General features: G+C 34.2%; 1 protein-coding gene across 5 annotated transcripts in view; it reads right to left on the bottom strand.

Moving 5' to 3' along the window:
• Nucleotides 1-1,443: 1,443 nt before the first annotated feature.
• The window catches only part of TMEM161B (transmembrane protein 161B), a 73,482-nt gene continuing 50,887 nt past the window's right edge, over nt 1,444-24,038 (bottom strand). For 4 of the 5 annotated variants that reach the window (XM_050795375.1, XM_050795377.1, XM_050795378.1 and 1 more), the window contains 7 exons: nt 13,494-13,645; nt 12,900-12,960; nt 12,279-12,419; nt 9,415-9,528; nt 5,208-5,382; nt 3,912-4,008; nt 1,444-2,728 (listed from right to left, as the gene is read on the bottom strand). In XM_050795375.1, the coding sequence (XP_050651332.1) occupies nt 2,451-2,728; nt 3,912-4,008; nt 5,208-5,382; nt 9,415-9,528; nt 12,279-12,419; nt 12,900-12,960; nt 13,494-13,645 (1,018 nt within the window). In that variant the 3' untranslated portion in view covers nt 1,444-2,450. The remainder of the gene's footprint in view (nt 2,729-3,911; nt 4,009-5,207; nt 5,383-9,414; nt 9,529-12,278; nt 12,420-12,899; nt 12,961-13,493; nt 13,646-24,038) is intronic. The other variant, XM_050795376.1, reaches the window with a different exon arrangement.

Below are 24,038 nucleotides of genomic sequence, written 5' to 3'. Positions count from 1 at the left end.
TACCAGGTGAGATTCTTTTCTAGACCAACATGTGAGAACTTTCAGAAACAAAACAAATGTTAAATTTTGGTATCATCTTATTACAAAACAAACACATTTTGATGATGCTGATATCTCTCAAAATATATTTGAAATGCTTTCTTTGGAAATACACATGAAGCGTCATTAGGATATCTTCACAATTCATTTCAAAGAGTTTTATCCAGTTTAAGTACTTACTACTCAATTTTTAAAATGTTTTATTTCAGTTTCAGGGCGTACGTGTGCAGGTTTGCTATATAGGTGTATTACACAATGCTGAGGTTTGGGCTTCTAGTGAACCCATAATCAAATAGTGAATATAGTATCCAACAGGTAGTGTTTCAACCCTTGTCTCCTTCCCACTTCCCCTCTTTTGGAATCCCTAGTGTCTATTATTTCCATTTTTATGTCCATGAGTACTCATTGTTCAGCTCCCGCTTATAAAAGAACATCTGGTATTTCATTTTCTGTTTCTGAGTTAGTTCACTTAGGACAATGGCCTCCAGCTTCATCCATGTTGCTGCAAAGAACATGGTTTCATTCTATTTTTACGGCTGCATGGTATTCTATGGTGCATACATACCACATATTCTTTATCCAATCAACCATTGATGGCCACTTAGGTTGACCCCATGACTTTGCTACTGTGAATACTGCTTCAATAACAGATAAGTGCAGGTCTCTTTTTGATAAAATGATTCCCTGTCATTTGGATTGATATCTAATACTGAAACTGCTCAGTCAAGTGGTAGTTCTATTTTTAGTCCTTTGAGAAATCTCCATACTGTTTTCCATAGGAGTGGAAGTAATTTACATCCCCAGCAGTGTATAAGCATTCCTTTTCTTTTAAAACATGGCTATTTCCAAAATATTTAAATCTACACCCAAAGACAGGAATTTGCTATATTAAAATTTTCAAATGAATGTGAACCTTAAGCCCTGAAAGTTATTCCAAAAGAAGGGTTTCAAACTTGCTTTCAACAGTGGTAACGGCACTGAAAATAAAGACAGCCTCCTAAGAGTTATATGGAAAAGTATTTATTCATTTATTTAAAAAGAGAAAAAAACTACCTTTGTTTATCTCTTATACATTTTACAATCTTGACCCTTCATTTTAAACTTTAGATGTAAAAAGAATCAAAAAGAGTTTTATTTTTTTTCATTTCCCTTGAATGTTTCATTCAAATTATCTCAACTTTGGCCAGTAAAACAAAAATATTTCTTATTCTAGAAACTACAAATTTAAAATGAGTCCTATTTAACCAAGGCATACATGATACCTGTAGACCTGATTTGGGAGGGAAAGATTCTGATTTTCAGAAATGACAGAAAAAGAATTTTAATTTGGGAGAAATTATTAAGCGTCCATAAAACTTTAAATACACTCACACATAGGCAATACAAATAAATTGCTTACTCTGCTGAACTTTCAAAATGTATTTTAATCTCATTCCAAAAAGAAATAAAATTTCTAGATACAAATACATCTCATTCAAGTCACTTTTTAACATACATTCTGCAACTTAAAATATTATAAGGATTCAATATTTTCATCTTTTATAATCTCAATATATTATATATTTAATATATAATATATATACAATACATACAGGTAGTCAGCAGGTTTACAAAGTAATTTCTTTAAAGTCTGATCAGTATTGATAAATATTTTTAGCCTATTAAAAGGAACTATTTAGGATCGTAGAATAAAATAAAATATGGCAGGTCCAAACCTAATGGCAAGATTACAAATGTTCATATGGCCAGTCATTTTAAAAGAACTCTCAAGTTGGGTAGAATATGTTTTAAAACAATACTCTTGCTATTCTCAAGCAGCAGTAGTTATATATTTTAACCATATTCATCTCCATTGAATTTAAAATAACTATGCAGCTTTCTTTACTGTAATATACAGTAGCTATCTCTTCCTTTCTGTTGGATTTTATTGTTTCAAGAGTAACTAATATATTACCAACAGAAGAGACTTTAGCCCCTTTCCCTCTCCTAAAGCATGGCTCAGTTTGAAGATTGTTCTATAGGCAGCCACTATGACTATCAACAGTACCATAATACCATTAAAAGCAATCAGTAACTAGAGTCATGTGAGATGTTTCAAAGACTGCTGGAGGTTTCTGTAAACCAGGGTAATCAGAAATATTACCCTTGTAGATAGCCCTCTCCTACCAGTAAATACAAAGAGTTAAAATTCCAATGCCACAGTGTAACAGATAACAATCTATTTTGTAATTTTAAATATTACAACATTAATTCACCCTGAGAATACAGAGGAAACATTTAATACAAGACATTCTGATATGTTTTTTTTTTTTCCATTGTATTTGCTTTCTTCTGGTTTTCATCAGCCCTTTAAGGGCACAAATATTTGAATTTAAAGTGTGATTTGGATATGCTTTTTTGTTAACTGAGATTCATGCCACAGTCAGATACTGGTGATAGAAAAGCCCAAAAAGGCTTGTAGAAAAGAGGCAAGCAGCAATCCACCAGGTCAGAAAAGACAGAAGTCCTCGAAAAAGAAGAGGAGTAAAAATATTTTTTAAGCTGCTCAGTGCCACTGTTATTTGCGTAACAGTTACCTTCATCTTCCCTTCAGCTGATGGTAATTCAGAGTAAACAGAATTGGAAAGTAGACTATTATCCGCTGGTAAGGTAGAGATAGATTCTGGATAAATTCCCCAGGAATGATTGCCTAGAAAATCGAAGACACAAATACAATTTGAAGAGTAACTAATTACAAAGCTTTTCACTAAAAAAAGATCTTTACTATATTTGAAATTAACAATAAGTTTAGAGGCATAGTGCATCATTTTATGTTGAAAATAAAGTAAAATAATAATCCTTCTAGATCCCTAAAAAATTAACGTGACTAGAGACTATCTGGCCTCATCAGTAAAGGTACACATAAAAGCGAAAAGTCTGATATACTTTTAATTATGTGCACTAAAAATGGGCAAAATAACAAAAACAATTTCCTCATTGTATAAGAAATGAATCAGCTAACTCTACTGGAGTGACAAGGACAGATTCAAAAACTTCTGAGAAATATTTTCTACTTCTAGAATATCAAAATAAATTCCCTTCTCAGAAATTATCTATGATTTCAATATGAAAACCTATTAATAGCTTCCAGAAATTTTTTTCATCATATACTTTCCTATAGTGGACAGGATATGAGTCACTTAATTTACAACTGAACTACTTATCCCTTTACATTCCATAGATTCTTACAGGGCACCTACACCTATCATCAGGTCTATAACACCCACTAAGTCCATGAAGCCAAATAATACTTTTAGTTCCTTTGGGTTTCTTAAACCCTAACAGTGGCTGATTGCCTGATCCAAAAAAGGGGAAATGATTAATGCAGTAATAGATACTTCTTGAATAACACCACATGGGGACTTGATAGCTTAATGAAGAGATTTGTAGAATTTTGTACTGAGAAATCTTCACCCTTTCAATGTAAGTTATCTAAACTAGAACTTACCATAGCATTCTGTAATTTATTTAAGTTTATAATTGCCTTGTAATAATATAAATATTAGGCAATAACAAAACCTTAAATCATTTTCTTAAACACAAAAGTAACTAAGATCAACAGTGCTTACTAAAGTTACTGGGTAAATCTGAGACTTAACCTTTAGTAAACAATTCTTGAAGACAAAGCATAAAGTTATAAAACCATGGGTCTGAGTTTTCAAAATGAAAATGATAAATCACCTTCCACAGCTAAAACTTTCCCATGGTTCTTTTTTACAGCTTTTAAAAAGAGAAACAATTTTAAGAGTTGCATTTCTTTGTTGGTGACAAAAAGCCTTATTAATTATAGGTAGAAAGTAAAAGATGCTTCCTAGTTGCCAGGGCATGCCTACCTAGTGTTTTCAAAAGCAGAGTTGTGTGAAGCAGCATTACCAGAGGCGCCACATACTGCAGTGCAATGACACAAAGATAATAAAAGACTCGAGCCACCTGCAACCAACAACATTCTTAAGTGTCTAATACAACTGACATGTTAAGAGTGAATTAAACTTTCATATAATTGTCATACCAAAATGTTTAAGAGATAAACCTTTCACAAGAAGGAAGCTAAATGTCAATGCTAAATGTCCCCAAAATGACTCTGGAAAGGCTCAATTTGAAGACAAGTTTTTGGAATGTGAGAACATTAAAATAGATTCCTTAAAAATAATTCTTAAATGATGTATATATATTGGAGAAAATAATGACTAAGATTCAAATGGTATACATTTACTCATATTTCAAAGATAAAACAAAATGTAAGGGCATCTACCTAAAATATGCAACTAAATAACAATAGTAGGCAGAGTCACATATGAGCATAAATCCCTCATAAATAAAAAATTAAGTCCCCATTCTACATGAACATATTTGAAGTCAAACTATGGAAAATATAAAAATATATAAAAGGTAAAACAGAAAAAAAGTTGTCTAAATCTTAATAAATGCCTCTAACTATGGAGGTGAATAAAAAACTGGAGCTGGTTGGGCATGGTGGCTCAGCCTGTAATCCCAATCCTTTGGGAGGTGATGCAGGAGGATTGCTTGAGCTCAGGAGTTCAAGACAAGCCTGGGCTATATAGAGAGATGCTGTCTCTACAAAAAAATAAAATAACAATCATAATAATAAAAGGAGGTAGCTAAAACTACCTCTCTTAAAGAAAGATACAATCAAGTTATTGGTCCATTATAGTGGCAGATGGATTCCTTGTCCTTTTCTTCTGTGGAAGCCTCAAATAAATTAAATACTTACATTTCATATTCAAGTACATTTAAAATGAATAAATGTAGCCACTAAAAGTAGTATTTCCTACTCTTTAAGTCTTAAAGTCTGGACAATATGTTATAACGTCTTTCAAATCAATTAGAAGGGTCCCATTTAGCAATATTAGGCATAAAACAGCTTTGTACCACCCACTGTATGACACCAAGCACTTAAGGCAGGAAGAAGAATTAAGACCCCTTCCTTCACGTGGCACCAAAATCAGAAAAAGGTCTCTTTGATATCTGTTAGCTTAAGATTGTTTTGTTTATTTACAATAAGAATAAGACGGGTTGAAATACTATCTACTAAAGGAAACCAATATTTTTCTTTTTTCTTAAAGTGTGGTTTTTGCTATTTTTCATTTTGACTAGGGTATAAAACTTACCATTTTCTGTAGCTCAACCGTACTTATTCGCCCTGCTTCTTTCTTCATCTGATCCACACATTTTTGGGCTAAATTTAAATAAGCTTGCAGGTGACTACGCATCATGGCCAACCGCAAAGCACACAGCAGGATTATTAACCAGAGTCGCAGAGTATCAAATGTGGCTTCTGTCATTCTACAGATCAAAAAGTTGATATAGTGCTCTCAAAGACAACAATATGCTAGCATGCTTGTTGTATGTTAATGCTTACCATATAAAATATAAGAAGTCTATACTTAGTAACAGTTAGACACACAAAAGAATCTGACTCTGCCATAGACTTATCTGTATAATACTTTCACTTGAATAACAGAACTAGATAAATGTATTATGAAAGCATAAGAAGTTAACAGGTATCTAGAAGAAAAAAGTAGAGCAATACATGATACCCTTTTCTCTATATACCCTCCTCCATGGATAAAAACTGGCTGTGACATGAAAAGAGAAGTTGGGGAAAGCAAGAAAACTGCAGGGATTGCCTGTGGGACTAATCAAGTCAATCACCAAACATCATTGGGTACAGCTTTGCCTGATCATACACCTATTTGCATGGTATCTTCCACTCTGCTGAGCCTTCACTTGGGACCACTGGAAAATCAAAACTTCTGATACATTATGAAAGATATCAGATGCCTGAAATTCCTCTACAACAATTCATTTAACTTGTTATGCATTGAAGCTGGCTTGGTTCTAAGCAATTCCTCAAACTTAAGGTTAGGATTCTAGGTGAAAACACATAACGTAAAGACATCATTTCGCACTTTGGGAGGCCGAGACGGGCGGATCATGAGGTCAGCAGATCGAGACCACCTGGCTAACATGATGAAACCCCGTCTCTACTAAAAAAAAAAAATACAAATAACTAGCCGGGCGAGGTGGCGGGCACCTGTAGTCCCAGCTACTCGGGAGGCTGAGGCAGGAGAATGGCGTAAACCCGGGAGGCGGAGCTTGCAGTGAGCTGAGATCCGGCCACTGCACTCCAGCCTGGGCGACAGAGCGAGACTCCGACTCAAAAAAAAAAAAAAAAAAAAAAAAAAAAAAAAAAAGACATCGTTTCAGAAACCAGATCACTGATGAGGGCTGCTTAAAGATTTTTAGAAAAAAGAGATAACTTCTGATGTCCTTTTGGTGTTTAATGTTTTTAAAAGACCATGGGTTTCTGCTCTGATGAAGAAATACATTGCAAGTAATTTGAATGTAGTAACTAGACCACCCTTGGCATCTAGTCTTATATCTAGTACCTACCAGGCACTTAATATGACCGTTGTAATGCACAGACTGATTTGCCAGGTAAAACCTGGAACTGAGAAGGGTCTCCCTGAAATTCGTAAGAACATGAGGGTAGAATGGATGCATATAAAGAAGAACAAATGAGAAAAGATTTACAACAAAAAAAAAAAAAAAAACCTCATAACTAAAACTATAATATAGGAAAATTTGAAGTGTAATATTTTGCTCGAACTGTTAATGAAATGGAGCTAAGAAATGGGAATGGGACAAAGGCTTTACTTTATATACTCTCTCTTTTTATTAAGTCACGAGGGGACATGGACATAAAATTCCAATGGAAATGCACTGTTCGCTAAGAAAGATAAAGGCGTAACATTTTATCAACATGTTTCCACTACAATGAACAATGAGATTAGGGAGCCATCATGTGAGGGTAACAGTACATAAGACACAAGCCTACCCACAGCCTTGACCCTTTCCTGGGGACCTATAAACAATACTGTGCTCCCTCCAGTTGTGCAACAAGGACAACTAACTGGGAGCAGCCTGAAGACAGCTATTTCACAGCCTTTGAGGATAACAGGTAATGTGAATGAAAGGAATAGAAGGTAGTGAACTAGAAAATTATTTGCTCAGTTTATGGGTTCAGGATTTAGGATGATAGTCATTAAATACTACTTTCTAATTAGATTATTCAGTATCATCATAAATACCTGAAAAATTGATCTGATAGAGTATCTCAAGAAGGAGCATGAGGAGGGGCTTAAAGTACACAGGTAAAGCACAGGCAGAAGAAATCACCCTAAATTCCTGATGCCATTCTGAGCTTTCCTGTGTATGCTGTGTTCTTTTTATGAGGTTATAAGCACACATGGACTCTGTTTACCAATATTTTATTTTTTTTCAATGCTTTATCAGAACACATGATGGACTCAAATACATTTCTGGGTTGAAACTACATTATACCATATTTTTTGCTTCTGATTACAAACACCTTTCCACAAATCAATTTGTCTGTGACAGAAGAAGAACCTGTCACTTCATTTTTCCTTCATCCTACCCTCTTTGATGGGAAGCCATTTTTCACAATCTACCATATGCACTTTAGATTTTTAACAAAAATTAAAAACTGCCTCTAATAACCATGAATTCAAATTAAAGAATAATAAAAGAGAGCAGAGGTAAAACCATAGAAAGAGAACCTCAGGTCTTTATGTACAAACCACATTTTTCCTATAATTTAATATACACACAAGGGAAAAGTTCCTTATTCCCATTTCCATTAAATAAAGTATTCACTACTAATGAATCCACATGTAATTTAATCAGACTGGAAGTGGGAAGTGAATGTTGGTATAACTACCAAGTGTTTTATGTACACACGATTTGGCTGAATAACCTTAGTCAAATTATTTAACCTCTGAGCCTGTTATTTCATTTATAAAACAGGATGAGAACAACAACATATGCACAATTACCATAAAGATACAATATGTAAAGTATCAATATCTCACATAATAACTGGTATAAGTGTATCATAAATGCTAGTTTCCTTATTTTCTCAATTTAACTAAGGCAAATATAAAATCAGAGAACATAATGACAGGAGTATGAAATCCAGTTTCCACAACCAAATTTCAAGGAAGGATTGGGAATGCTTTCAGTATCAAAGATATGAATTAGCAGTTTCTCTGAGATTTTTCTAGAACCCTAGGATCCTTAGAATTACTCTTCAATACTTAAGGAATCTGTCAAGTTAAAATTACCATTAAGGTAATTAGTGTATATCGGCAGGGGGGAAGCATTACTTTTTCAGTGGCTATTTCCCGGGTTCAACAGGATTAAATCTAAAAAGAAAAATTATCATGGTCATCACTGATTTTATATATACTCCAAGAAAAACTGGTACCAGGATCTAAAAGAAGTACACAATATAAAAGGTACACTGCAGAGTCAACGACTAGTCAAGTATTTCTATTTTAATTCTGATGAGGCAAAGCAGTGAAAAGAACATTTATTAAGCACTTAATTCCAGCTGGTTGCATTACATGTGTTCTTTCATTTACTCCAATGATAACCTTGTGAGGTAGATACTATTATCTTCGTCTTCCACATGGGGAAACAGAGGCTCAGTGGTTAAGTAATCTGCCTCAAGCAAAGATTTTAGTGAGGAGGAGAGCTGGAGTTTGGACCAGTTCTGTCTGAAACTTTCTATTACTCTAACAGTTCTACAAGGCTAACATATCAAGTCTAGTTATTAACGCCTATTAATAAACTGTTTGTTTCCTCACCATCTTCTGCTAAAATATAGTTGCCTAACTATAGAACTATAAACTAGTATTAGATAATAATGTTAAGGTATTAGTATTAGATAATTTTGTTAGGTACGATGATATTATTGTTATATAGGAAAATATCCTTTTTTTTTTAGAGGTGCAAGCTAAAGTGAAGGGATAAAACTGCTATGTCTCTAATTTAATTCAAAAATGCTTCATCAAAAAACAAAATAAAAAATGGATGAAGCAAATATGGAAAATGTTAACAACTGTCAAATATAGGGGTTGAGATATATATGAGTTTCCATTTACACTACTTTTTTTCTCCATAATTTTCACAATTAAAACAAAAGAACTCCAGAAAGTATCTAAACAATAGGCACAATGACAACAGAAAAATGATGATGACTGGACGTAAAGAAGAGAAAAAAACAGTGTATAAGATAATATTAGTGCAAAGTAATAATCATTAACTAATAAAGATCACAAAAATGTTAAATGATGCTCTGTAGCTTCAATTTTCTAACACATCTTTTAGCATTCCTATTAATGTCTGAAAAATACAGTGTCCTGATTTTATCACTGAAAAACAAATACAGTAAATAACATTTAGTAAAGCAGTTTTGGTGATAAAAATCAGCTTTCAAATGCCCATACTTACAAAGGGATACTTTCTTTACCCAGTGGTGGGTTCATAATGTAGTCTTTGGTGATTGGTTTTACCCAGAGCAGAACCATAAATAAAGGTGCCAGGAAGTTGATATGAAGTAATGTTCTGAAAATATGTAAGAAATAAATATAAAAATTCAGAAACAACATGTGCTAATAAACTACAGAAGCTTGGGTCTTACTAAAATGGAGGTAGGAACTTATTTGCAATATTCTACTACTTACGGTACTACTGTCACCATCATTTTATATTTATCATTATGATTTAACACTGATTTGAGCCTGTGAGAAATTATGTCATTATCTTAATTTTTCAAATGAGAACATTTAGATGCAGGAAAGTTAAATGACTTGCTCTTGGCAATAACAGGCCAGAGGTAAATATAGGACTAAAATTCAGATTTGTTCACTTCTATTCTAGTATTCTTTAGTAATCCCATACTTTATTCCTGATTTAATAAGCAGGTATTTAATGATTCTAACTTTAGATAGTCAATGAATCTAATGGATTTTCAGTACAGAAGAGTCATCTGATACTTTCTAGTGCAAATGAAACAAAGTGTCTCCTCATTATCTACAAGTAAATGATAGTGATTAGCCAGGTCCATATGACTAGAAGACATATGGCAGATGGAACCTACTCCAACAACCTGCAACTGAGGAACCTTTCAATGTGTAATGATCATGTATAATTTTTAATTTCCATTGTTAAAATCATAAGTGATTCCACATTTTAATTTCTTTTTGAATGAGTATGAACACACTTGAAATAATTTCCCTATCCCATATATATATATCAAAAAAATTTGATATATATATATTTGATATATATATATATATATATATCAAAAAAATTTGCATTACTCCTGACAAGGCAATATACCTAATACAGCAAAGGTTTCAGGTCTGCACTATAACTTCATTGTTAATTGTCCAAGTTTGTACCCTACAGAGACAGATGGCTGATGAACATTTTTGTTATTTCAGAAAAAAGGCAAATTCTTCACACATTTTATTACCATAAACTGCTTTCATTATCAACCACACTTAAGAGCTAAACTGGAGGATTCAAAATACACACAAACACCACATTTTAAAGTATTACTACACAGGCAAATGACAGGGATCTGTGTGAGTGAACAGGGCTGGGTCAGGAAGCCATGAACACCTGACAGGGAAAGGCAGAACTCTCGCTCTAACCTCTGATATGAAAACAGGTCCTAGTGCCTGGCCATGGGGGTGAAGAGAATGCTGCTCTTTGTGCCAGTCATGTTATTCTCACAACAGAACTAGCTTGCCCACACCCTTATATCAAGGCAGAGTGCTACAACACAATGAGGGGCTGCAATAACTGAAAATAAAACCCCAAATCCCCAAAGGGAAAAAATCTTAAAATGAAGCCACATTTTACTAAAAAGGGCACTAAAATGTGTGCTCTACCCCCAACCACCACTAAATGCTTTAAATGTTTTTATAAAGTGATTCTTTCATCCCACAGCCTGGGTAAACCATCGGATGTGGGGAAGAAAGAAGCAGTATTAGGTATGCAGTGTTGCTAGGGAACACTCTAGTATCAAGGAGCAGCCCACAGCGGTTTCAGTAGCTTGTGAAGGGCTCCCCTCCACCCACCCTTTTCAGCTTATTTAAATCATAACACTGGGGTTAGTGGACTGAAGTGTGTGTGTAGAGAGGAGGGGGAGAACCAGGTTTTGTCTTAAAAGAAGCCATTAGGGATACGGGTGGTGGGAGAAAGGCAGGATGTAGCCAAAAGCACGCTGAGTAAAAGAAGGAAAAAAAAAAAAAAAAAGAAGGATGAAGGAGTGTGTAGTGGAAGGTGACAATAGGTAAACACACATATAAAGCATATGTAGAAAAATGGAAGTGAGGTTAAAAAAAAAAGACAGTCAAAATTAAATTAAAGGGAAATGACATAGGTAACAGAGACAAGAATGTGCAAAGACTAAAGACTCAGCCTCATTAAAAATAGGTTTTAAAGAATAGAAATGTTAGGAAATAAGATCACCCAGAGAAACTTAATGATTATAAATACACATATCAAAATGAAATATTCTCAAGTTGGGCTTCTACTGCAAAACAAAACGATGAGACAGGAACTTTGATCTGAATATGAGTTGAAATAGATATAAGCCTATCTTTCTGCCAAGATGTCTACATCAACAACAAAAAAAATCTGTGACAACCACAAAGAATACAGTAAATGGGCTTTGAACTACATATGAAGATGAAATATGACTTGTCCAAACGTAGAATTTCAGAACTAAAATAGAATTTGGTAGTTAGAAGTAATGTACAACATATAACATTGTAGAGTATTAACAATTCCAAACTAATGTATTATTTTAATAAGAGTCAATAAGCAGGTCAATAACTTAAGGAAAACAAACATCTCTTACATACAACTTTAAGTTTTAAAATGTTTTTAAATAAAATTTTACATTAAAAAGTTAATTTAAATAGATTCATATAAAAACTTAAAACAATATTTTAAAGTAAAATGATGTTATTTTTTAAGGGAAATTTCTATGGAGCCTCAGTTTAGTTGTAGAGATTGCAATGTAAGCCCCTGAATTAGAAAGAACATAAATTTTGAGATTTTCATTTTAACAGGCAAGACAAATTTAGTAATTGATGGTGTATCTTTTTAAATACAAGACTTAAAATTTAGAAGCAAATAAAAGAAACTTGCTTATAGTTGAAAGAGGAAGTAATGTGACATCAAATAGTTATTTATTAATTTTCAATACAATAATTTATGATTACATTACAATATTATACCTTCATTAAGATGGAAAACATATATTTATCTGCATGTGCTTATGTACATTTTCCGCTTACTGTGTAATTTTTTCTGTTGCCAAATTCAGGGCATCCAGATGCATTTGAGCCAGCCGTAATCCAGGAAATGTCAAAAAAGCCCCAATGAGTGAACAGAAAATAGCCAGGAAAAATTTGAAAGTAAGTTTTGAAACAGGACTCCTAAAAATAAAATTTTTAAAGAAGCTGATAAATTTTTATAATTAGCTTTCGAAGAATTTCCTTTCTTCTAATCAATTCTGTTACAAACAACAATAACAGTAAAACAAAGCAAATTTCTACAAAAAGATTGCTATTATTCAAGTACCTATAATGGATTCTGGTGAACTGTAAACTAAATGAGGCATCTCTTTAGTCGCAGTCACAACAACCTAACTTACACATTCAACAAGGAATTGATATATAACTTGGATAGAAATTTAATCTTTTGAGGGAGACGAATTTAAGAAATGCAAATTTATATAAGAATTCTATGAAAGATACTAACTTTATATAGTCATAAAAATTATGAGTAAGGATGTTTCTAGAAGTGACAGTCCAACTTAAAACTCTTTACTAATTTAAAACAGCTATAGTAAATACTGCTTTATTAAAAATATAAAACGTTAAATTTAAATAATGCTTAATTTTTCAAAGACTTACTGAGATTCTAAACCTTGCTTTTCAAGAAACTGCATCGCACTGTCTGAAAAATTTGTAAACCCTGTAGAAAAAAAAAAACAAAAACAGATTACTCTTATCACAGATGTGAAATATAGAATCTTTCTGTGGAAATAAAATGCTAGAAAACAGAGCATCTTAAATGTTGAAGTGACTAGCTTAGCTCTTTCATGTGTTAATTAGTATGCCATAACGCAATAAAATTTGGTTATTAGCAGGAACAGGCTTTGAAAACATCCCTTTGATATTTGTACATTCCATGAGTGTGCATAAAATTTGCATTAATTCTTTAACTATGTGAGTAAACTTTAGCATTACAGAAACTTATTTAACTGTAAGGAAAAAAATGAGACAGTATTTTTGGAAAACATATTAATTAAAAACTTAGCTAAAACAAAAGCAAAAAAAGAAGATCTTAATTAAGAATAATAAAGGTTAATTATTTAGAACATTACAGAGTATACACTTTAAATTTAATTTTAAATATTTATCAGATATAAAACTTAAATACTGAGGTCAAAAATATTAGCATTAGATAAAGCAAAATTGATTTTTAAAGTTGTATGAAACTATTACCTGTTTCAAGTCCAAATTCCAGATAATTTTCTGTTACAATCAATACTGCCATTGCTTTGACAAAGAAAAAAAATCCAAAGGTGACACAAACAGATCTTTCACCACCATCTTCTACTTTAAAATAGTGTGTAGTTAATGAAAATAGAACTTTGCTGCAGAAGGAAAAGTTCAGGAAAAACCACAATAACTTTGTGGGAACTATACACAACGATCTTGATAGGACTTGATTCCAATAAAATCTGGCTACAACATTTATTTCTAAGTGGAGTTTATAACATTTTTAAATTAAGGAAAAGAGCACCCACATACTAAGTTATAGCTAGGGAATGTATTTCTAGTTTATCTCACTCAAATTTTACTAGAAGATTATTTCAAGATTTTTATGCAATACGTTCTCAGTGACATGAAAAGCCAGGGTAGAGGTTATTCTAGAGAACTGTCTTTATTAGGCATGTCTGTTAAACCAGTTTACATTTATAATTAAACACATAACACAGGAATCATCCATAATAATTCAACAAGTTAAAACTTGAGAATTTTACTAGTAGCTATTGTTGATCTGTAGTATGAAAACTAAATGTCTGGGATCACCACTTCACATTAGTATTAAGCGAAAATCTTTAGAGAAAACAAGTTCCAACTGAGTATTCAAACACAGCCAAAGTTTCAACATGCTCATCTATTAAAATAGGCTGAAGAGATTATCTTATCTGAACCATCCCGACACACACACAAATTGATTTAATCAAGGTTAAATCAGTGCGTGGCCCAAAGCTAGAACTCAGATCTCCATTATACACCAAATTGTTCTCCTTGAAATCGCAAAACAAACAAAATAAGGTGATTGGCAAACAAACCTAGAAAAGCAACCTTTACGTAAACTTTATGTCAAGCATGGAAAATAACAGCTATCATTTAGTACTTGCCATGTGCCGGGCAATACCAATTAACTTTTAATTCTCACATTAACCACATTATTATTGCTACTTTACAGACATTTAAAAAAACTTAAAAAAACAAAACAAAACAAACTGTGGGCCAGGCGCACTGGCTCACGCCTATAAACTCCCAACACTTTGGGAGGTCTAGGTGAGCAGATCGCCTGAAGTCAGGAGTTTGAGACCAGCCTGGCAAACATGGCGAAACCCCATCTCTACCTAAAATGCAAAAATTAGCCAGGCATGGTGGCACATGCCTGCAGTCCCAGCTACTCGGGAGGCTGAGGCAGGAGAATTGCTTGAATCCAGGAGATGGAAGTTGCAGTGAGTCTAGATAGCACCATTGCACTCCAGCCTGGGCAACAAGAGTAAAACTCTGTCTCAGAAAACAATCAAACAGACAACAACAACAAAAAACAACTGTGGCAGAGAGGTAAAAGTAAAAACCTCAAAATCACAGCTAGATTAGAGAAAGTTGAGATTTAAAACTAGACAGTCTGGATCTAGAATCTGTGCACTTAACAATTGATTATATTGCCTCTAAAAAACTGTACATAGCACCTAAGTCAATGTGGTACTTATAGCAGTAACACATAAAATCTTTTCAAAATAGAACGCCCTGACAGAAGTAAAGAATTAAAACATTCTCATCATCAAAAGAATCCTTTCATATATATCTTATACACACAGTCTGAAGGTAATTTTATACAATATATTTAATAATTTTATGCATGAAGAAAATTTTGACTGCATTTTAACTGCAATCTCTCACTTGAGGCCAGGTGTAAAGTTTTCTACTTCTGGTGTCATGCCAGTACTGGAAAAGTTTCAGATTTTGGAGCATTTTGGATTTTGGACTGTAATGTTCAACCTGTATCAAACAATACAGGTCCATCCATCTCTTTCTTGGCATTATAACAAAGAGCTTACATATTAGAAGAGGACAAAGAAAGATATGAATATAGTCAAGCTGCAAAACCACAACTGAATTGCTTTTAAGATACAGCGATGATCTCTAATAGCCTAAATGCTTTAAACCCAGGTTTGAAAAACACTGCTTTATTTTTACTGAAAATGTTTACTAGAATCTATAAGGAGACAATTTCCAACTTCTTTGCTTACACTGAAAAACAAAATAGTATCTTTGGCCAAAAGTGGTACCAAATCATCAGAATAAAATTTCCCAAAAATTACACCTACCACTGCACTTTGTTATCCTAGAATACTGAAATTACAAAATATGTCAACACTAAAGGAAAAACAAAATTATATGCAGCCTGATCCAGACATGAAGCATGATCTTGCACTTACCACTAATGCTTTACAGTCCCACACCACAAATGCCTAAAATGGTATAATCACTGCATCCTCACTTCATATTGCATACTGGATAAATCTTAAAAACCAAATTATTTATTGAGTTCCATATTAGAACACCATCTCCCAATAACCCATATGTAATACTATGATCTGGCCACACCCACATGTTCAAGTTTTCATTCCATAGTCCCCAAATCTTCACCTTAATCAGAATAGTGTACTTACCATCTCCTGAGTGTCATCACTACACTGTCTTCGATCATTATCTATCATCTGAACTGCCCTCTTCCCTCCTCCTACCTAATCCAAGACTCAACAAAAGCTCCACATCTTTCATGATACTTACCATTACCTTCTCAGCTGAGGCCATTCTTTTCCTCTTTGGAACTTATTGTATCACTTACTAATATAATTCACTTGCCATGTAATCAATATACTATTTTAAACTATAGTGTGACCAAGTTGTAAAGAAAGCATTCTCTAGACCTAGAGTGTTTGGCTTAATCCTCATTCTACTCTTACTAAACTACGTGATCTTCTACATGAAAATTAATTTCTCCGTGTCTCAGTTTCTTCATTTGTAAAATGCCGCCACCACAATCCACAACCTCACAGGGTTATTTTGAAAATCAAAGATTAAATCATCCTAGTTCTCAGCAACAACTTAAATGTTTTCTAGATAACTGAATTAAATATTTAAAATGTAATACCAAAACTATGGGAATGTATACAAAAACATATGGATCAATACAATACAAACAGATAATGATACCATTCCTGATTGTGTTTAAATCTTTAAAATTCGATAATTTAATTTAAGAGGTACAAGATTAAGAAGTATACAGGCAGTGATGTGGTATGCACTGACTTCTATGTAAGTGGCAACTGCGCTCACAACTCTCCACTGATTTTCTTTCTATGCAGCCAGACCACTCTGACTCCAGCAGAAGACTAAGATTTTTGCCTCTGAAGAAACTGAACCTGAGGCACAGGAGAGTACAGATTTAGTCAACTGCATCAAAAACAGGATGATCAGGTGAAAGTCTACACTCAAAGGTAGTACTCACCTTGGAAACATGTGTAGCAGGTTTGTACACTCCAGGCAGATTAAGAGATTCTCCTCTAGAGAAACTGAAAAGCCTCAAGGAAAAGACCAATAAACAATGACACTTTGGGCTACCTAAAATAAAGCTGGCTTTAGTATTACCAAGGTATTCCTTAGTGAAACTAACCAAGCCCTAACTATATACAGAGCTTCCAATCAGCTTTTAATGGCCATCTCTTAAAAATGAAAGGAATCCTCAGACATTAAAAAAGGAATCGGAAAACATATTCTATAAAAGACCAGATAGTAAATACTTTAGGCTTTGTGGTCCATATGCAGTCTCTGTAGCATATTCTTCTGCCTACTTTGTTCCCCTAATACTTTAACAATGTCAAAAAGCCATTCTTAGCTCAAGAGCTGTACAAAAACAGGCTGCAACCCAGATACTGCAAGTCATAGTTAGGCAATATCTGTATTAGAGCATCACATCTTATTTAAAAAAAGAAAGAGCTAAAATCAGCAACAGAAAAAAAGTAACTTCAAGAAAAAAAGAGATGATAAAGGCAGCAGAATGAAGTTTAGATATATAACTATATATACAGAAACAGATACACACATTTTTATTTAGGTATTTATAAACATAGGATATGTATATTTCGTAAAGCTAGACAAAGATAAATGCATCTTTGAAATAAGAGCAGGATGCTATGAAAAAGGAATGGTTAGGCATCAACAAGAAACAGGACAGGAAAAATAAGAAAAAAAAATTAAAAGTTCCATCAAGCAGAACAAAAAGACAAAATGAAAAGTAAGACAAGGCCAGGCATGGTGGCTCACACCTGTAATCCCAGCACTTTGGGAGGCTAAGGTGGGCAGATCACCTGGGGTTAGGAGTTCAAGACCAGCCTGGCCAACAGGGCAAAATCCTGTCTCTACTGAACATACAAAAATTAGCCGGGCATGGTGGTGGGCGCCTGTAATTCCAGCTAACTCGGGAGGCTGAGGAAGGAGAATTGCTTGAATCCAGGACATGGACGTTGCAGTGAGCCAAGATCGCACCACTGCACGCCAGCCTGGTAACAGAGCAAGATTCCATCAAAAAAAAAAAAAAAGAAAGAAAGAAAAAAAAAAAGACAAAAGCTGATGAGAGGTTAATCCAGAACATACATCTGACTAACAAATGTGAGACAGAGAAAGAAAATGGGAGTGGAGGGACAGAGAGAAGAAATTCTCAAAGACATAATCAAAGAAATTTTCTAAACTTGATGTTTCCAAATTAAAGAGCCTACCAAAAGCTCACCACAAAGAAGTAAAAAAGATCCTCATGAGGTACATCATCATGAACCTTCAGAAACAAGACCAACCAAGAGACAACTGTAAAAGTTTCCTCAGAAGAACAATAAAGCAAAATCAGGTATATGCAAAAGACTAAATATCACCATAAGTAAATCTTTTTTTTTTTTTTTTTGAGACGGAGTCTCGCTCTGTCACCCAGGCTGGAGTGCAGTGGCCGGATCTCAGCTCACTGCAAGCTCCGCTTCCCAGGTTTATGCCATTCTCCTGCCTCAGCCTCCCGAGTAGCTGGTACTACAGGCGCCCGCCACCTCGCCCGGCTAGTTTTTCGTATTTTTAAAATAGAGACGGGGTTTCACCGTGTTAGCCAGGATGGTCTCGATCTCCTGACCTCGTGATCCACCCATCTGGGCCTCCCAAAGTGCGGGGATTACAGGCTTGAGCCACCGCGCCCGGCCCACCATAAGTAATTCTTAATAGCATTTTTCAAGGTTGAGGACAATGGAGCAATGCCTTCAAAATTATGAAGAAAAATACGGATAACCTAGAATTCTATAACCAACCAAATGCCAACAACAGAATGAGTATAAAATTAACTTTCAAAACTGCAAAGTCTAAAAATAGCTACCTACCCACATGCATGCTTTAGCAGAAAGCGCCACCAAAACATTTCAACAAATCAAGAAATAAAAACACTAAATTGTAATAGGAAAGAAAAGTCAAGGACAGGTAGTACAATTTCCTCAGGAGGTTTACCTTCAAGCTGAAGATAAGCTTCCAAATGATAAACAGGTTCAATTTTTAGGTCTAAAATGGCAAATTTCTCTCAGATTTAGAATAACAACTTAAATAACATATACTTATAAAAGTACTATTATGGGCCGGGTCCAGTGGCTCACACCTGTAATCCTAGCACCTTGGGAGGTCGAGGTGAGCAAATTGCCTGAGCTCAGGAATTCATGACCAGCCTGGGCAACGTGGTGAAACACCATCTCTACTAAAAATACAAAAAATTAGCCAGGTGTGGTGGCCTATAGTCCCAGCTACCCAGGAGGCTGAGGCACAAGACTCACTTGAATCCAGGAGGCTGAGGCTGCAATAAGCCAAGATCACGACTTCACTCCAGCCTGGGCGACGGAGCGAGACTATCTCAAAAAAAAAAAGAAAAGTACCATTATGTTTCAACTTAGTTTATAAACTGCTTTAAAGGCCCAATTCTCAAATTAAGAAAACAGTGTCTATACGCTAACATCCCGAGATTGTTCAAAGATATTTTATCAATGCTCTTTTGAGAAGAAAAGAAATAGACCCATATTCCAAGAAGAAATATTTTGTTGCTAATACACAAATATGATAAATAGTATCCTAAAGAATAAACACAGAGATTTCTCAAAAAACTTTCACAAATTTATGATTATCTCTTTAAAACAGAACATATTTCCACTCAATTAAGTGATTTTTATGCAAACTGAGTTTTTCTGTTCTGTGAAAAAAGATTCTATTGTTTTTCTGACCATTGGTACTAAATAAAATCCCTAATTTTTTTTCTATTCAAATAATTAAATCTTCCACGTTTGTTTTTCCATAAGGCAACTAAAATACTAAAAATACATTATACTTCACATTCTACATTGCAAAGAAACCTACAAACTATACCAAGAACTTATTACACATATACACTGAAAACTAAGTACATTAATCCTAATGACCTATTAAGTAAAAGTCTTAAAAATATGATTATATCTTCCAATGTTAAAAAAATTTTTTTAACAAAAATAGTTTTAAACTAAAACATTTTTCATACTTTCTTAGATATGCAAGTTCCATTACTTTAATTATAGAGAAAAAGAACCTAAAATTCCCTTAGATATATGCAAAAAAGTATCGTGCATGTTTAAAACGCCATTCCACAAAAAAAGCTTAGAGCCAGCCTCAACCTAACCAGACTGTAAAGAGAAATAATAGCCAAAAATTTCTAAAAGCATAATATACAATGTTTATTTAAAATACAAAAGAAAACTATCTTTTAGTTTCAGAAAAATTTTTATTTTCAGAACAAAATTTTAGTTTCAGAAAAAAAAAATCACTTTCCAGCTAAAAGAGCAAAGTCAGACTCAATTATAAATTAATAAACAGAAATAACGTCCTATTACCCCAAATCCCTATTTAATTCTAGTTTTTTGTCTTGAAATCTGAGTAATACGACAGCATTAATGTCATGAAAAAATCTCCATGTTCATACAACAAACAGGCTTTGATATAACACGCCATATACAAGTTTTCAACATAAAACAAGTACCTTGGCTCAGATTCAATAACTCTGAGTTTCATTCTTTTTCTCACTAGAACTGAAATCTTACACAGTTTACTTCAGGATTAAATGTTTTGTTTTTCCTTATTAATCTAAAGCACAACACTTTTGTAAATAAAAGAATATAGTAACTTAGAGCCTTTGAAGGAATTTGGAAATGGTGACTAAGTTGTACTAGTTTGTTGTAGTTGTCTATTTCCCACAGCAAATAAATGCAACATTTGTAGACCTTTAATATACAAATCTACATACAGAACTGAATATTAAACCAGAAAACTTTAGAATTTATTTTAACTTAAACTAGTCACAGTTTCTAGCTTTGCATAAAATTTGTATGCCTGGCAACGAAAGAAAATTAAAATTTTAACGTAGCCATGAAAACATACATAATAGGGTTTTGTACCTTAAACCTCCACATTGTAAAATACAAGCACTGTGGAAATGTGACTAATGATCCAGGCCTTTAACCAAATATAATAGGACTACTGAGAAGCTTTATCACTCTTTGTAGAATAGCTTTCTTCTCACTCAAATTCACATAATTGACTCAGTATTACTCTCTGTGCTACAGCTTATTTCTAAGAAAGGTTCTTGGGAAAAAAAAATCTATACATTGTAGAATATTTTCATTCTTTAAAGTTTTACTTCCACCGAAGGACCTCGGGCTTTGCAAGCCACATTTTTACCTTTTTACTTTTCATTTTTTCATAAGTGAAAACGATATGCTTCATATCCATAAAATCAGTACACATTTCTACAGTGACTCTAAGACTTCATGGGCCATCATACAGGAAAGACACTTAATAGAAATACTCCATCCTCACTGCAAGGGTTTCTTTACCTTTTTCCTTCCCCATAACATGTAACTTGGCATAAATGGAAGGGGAACACACAGACTTGGTCAGAGAAAATGGTTAGAATTACAAATGAGAAAGAAAGTAGAGTAGAGCTGAGAATTAGTTTGGCTTTAGGAGTGAGATTCAAAGCAGCTCTGATGGCTGAGATGCCTGAACACCTCAGGTGAAGCAGAAAGCAGAGCTGATGACAAGAGAAGACTCAGTTCTAGGTTTCAGGGTTCAAGGTTTTAGTGTCAAATTTTAAAAAGTCATTCCTGTGCTTTTAGAACTTTTAAGATGCTGCAGAAAGCATAATTTGCTGTCCTATGTATGTCACATATAAGTGATGAGGGAAAGAAAAAAAAATCATGGAAATTAATTTTCTTCCTTAAAGTGAACTGATTTTTAAAGTTTTATGTGTCTAATTTGGGGACCATTTTAATTTTGGGGACCATTTAATTTAGGGACCATTTTAACAAAGAACATTTCATCAGTAACAACTGCAGAGAATTTCTGAATTAACTGAAGTATGTATGACTATGGAATTAAGCAAAGCTATTGTCCTATGTAATCAATGGAGACATGTGTTTGACTAATAAGTAGGCACATACAATAAGAAAACAAAGAGAAGACAGACAGGGGTTACTTCAGCTATATTCCAGCCTATCTAAAGATAAAAGATAGGCTGTAAACGTATTTCTTTCTGGCGTTAATCTGGATATCTGGAATTTAATTCTGGTCTCCTATATGCCTTTAAAGGTGGTAGGTAACTTCATCACATGCTACAGGTTTGAACAACAACAAAAAATCACATACCCAAGCATACACACAATTTTACTGCCTCCTTCCCCACCCTCTTTGTGCAGTCTCAAAGCCAGCAGAAAGTAGCTTGGCCTGTAAGCTCTTCAGCACTTTCTGTCCTCTCTGGGATAGGGAGACAGCCAGCTACAGGATTCCTGCAGAGATGTTACTGTTTGATGCCTTTCACAAATGCATTACTTAAAACGAAGCAAAGTCAGTTCCAGTGCTAAAGGCTGTGTGGGACCTTTGCTCCCGCATTATTAGGCGTTAGAGAGTAAACTGAAACATAAAATTTACTCACATAAACAATATGAATAGCTATTAAAAAGCATATTTTTCTAACTTATCTGGTAGGGATGTATCAAGGGCTCAATCACATTAAAATAAAACTGCAAATCAAGTATATGTGTTCCCACATAGGTGTTAGCCATGAAGAAAGTGAAGAAAAGAATATTCAATAATAAGCAATACTGGCAGGGAACAGAGACTCATACCTGTAATCCCAGTGTTTTGGGAGGCTGAGGCAGGAGGATGGCTTGAGGCCAGGAGTTTAAGACTAGCCTGGACAACATAGTGAGATCCCATCTCTATAAAAATCAAAAATTAGCTGGGTGCAACTGTAGTCCTAGCTACTCTGGAGGCTGAGGCAGGAGGATTACTTGAGCCCAGGAGCTCAAGGATACGGTGAGTTAGGACTGTGCAACTGCACCACAGCTTGGGCGATAGAGTGAGACCTTGTCTCTGGGGGAAAAAAAAGAAAGGGCAGTATTTTGGAGAACATGAGAACTCACTGAAGTATAAAAAAAGTAACATGACATATAATCAGCTCGTGTTAATTATCATGGGAAAATATTTTTCATGTGTTTTATATGACTTGATATCTAGGGATAGGTCTTTATTCTGATTGTTATTTTCACATATTTAATACCACAGAATTAAACAGGAATATTTTATGAGCTTGAATTTAAAAACTGCTCTTAGAGTTACTGTAACACTGGATATCTAAGGATGTTTCTCAACTAACACACGTGATTAGTATTTCTACCCAGTATACTACATACTTTGTGGATATTGACTCTTAAGACTTTTTTCTGGCTCTCCTAGTCTAAATTATACCTAAATCAATCCAAAAGAGGCAATGGAAGGGTAGTATGCTGGTGATGAACTGTCAAATTATGTCACATATTTTAAATGGTATCCACTTAACAAGTTTAAAAGATGGTGCTACAGTCTCCGGTTGAATATTAAGACGTAAGACATGCATTTCCTCTGCTCATTGTCACAATCTAACTCAGCAAGGCACATAAAAAAGTCAAAAACCTCAATAATAGAGAATAGAAAAAGAGACAAAAATTAGTAAGTAAGTAAATAAATAAGAAATCAACAAAATTTTGGAAGATGTTAAGTGGATAGAGAAAAGCAATTAGGTTTCAGCTTTCTCTGCTATACTTGATCTGCAAGGGGAGGAACTCAGTAAGAAGAAAGCCAATTCGTTCATCAGAAACCTGGGAAAAGTACTGGAGATACGAGGTACCTTCAAACACAGGGTTGATGAATGGATAAAACAGGAAGATTAAAAGTCTGTACTGCAGTTATTAAGACTTCCCAGACCTAGCCAGTTGTGATGGCACGTGCCTGTACTCTCAGTTACTCGGAGGGCTGGGGTGGGAGAAACATTTGAGCTCAGGAGTTAGAGGCTGCAGTGAACTATGATCACACCACTGCACTACAGCCTGGGCAACAGAGCAAGACCATGTCTCTAAAAAAAAAAAGTCTTTAAGACAGATTAAGCAAATCAGTTACTTTTTGTCACTTCCTAAATCCCACCAAAATGATGGTAAAGGAATCCGGTTTTAAGAAACATGAATAAAGTAAGAGAAAAAGCAAAAAAATTGTGGAAGCTAGAAAGCAGGCTCAACAGAATGAAGAAGCTCAATCGGACAGCCAAGAAGAAATCTGCCTTTTTACTGCAAAACTCCACAAAAGGATAAGGAAATTGGT

The sequence above is a fragment of the Macaca thibetana genome, chromosome 6 (genome assembly GCF_024542745.1).
Source record: "Macaca thibetana thibetana isolate TM-01 chromosome 6, ASM2454274v1, whole genome shotgun sequence".
Lineage (NCBI taxonomy): Eukaryota > Metazoa > Chordata > Mammalia > Primates > Cercopithecidae > Macaca > Macaca thibetana.
Note: the sequence above shows the minus strand (reverse complement) of the source record. Positions and strands in the feature narration are given on the sequence as shown.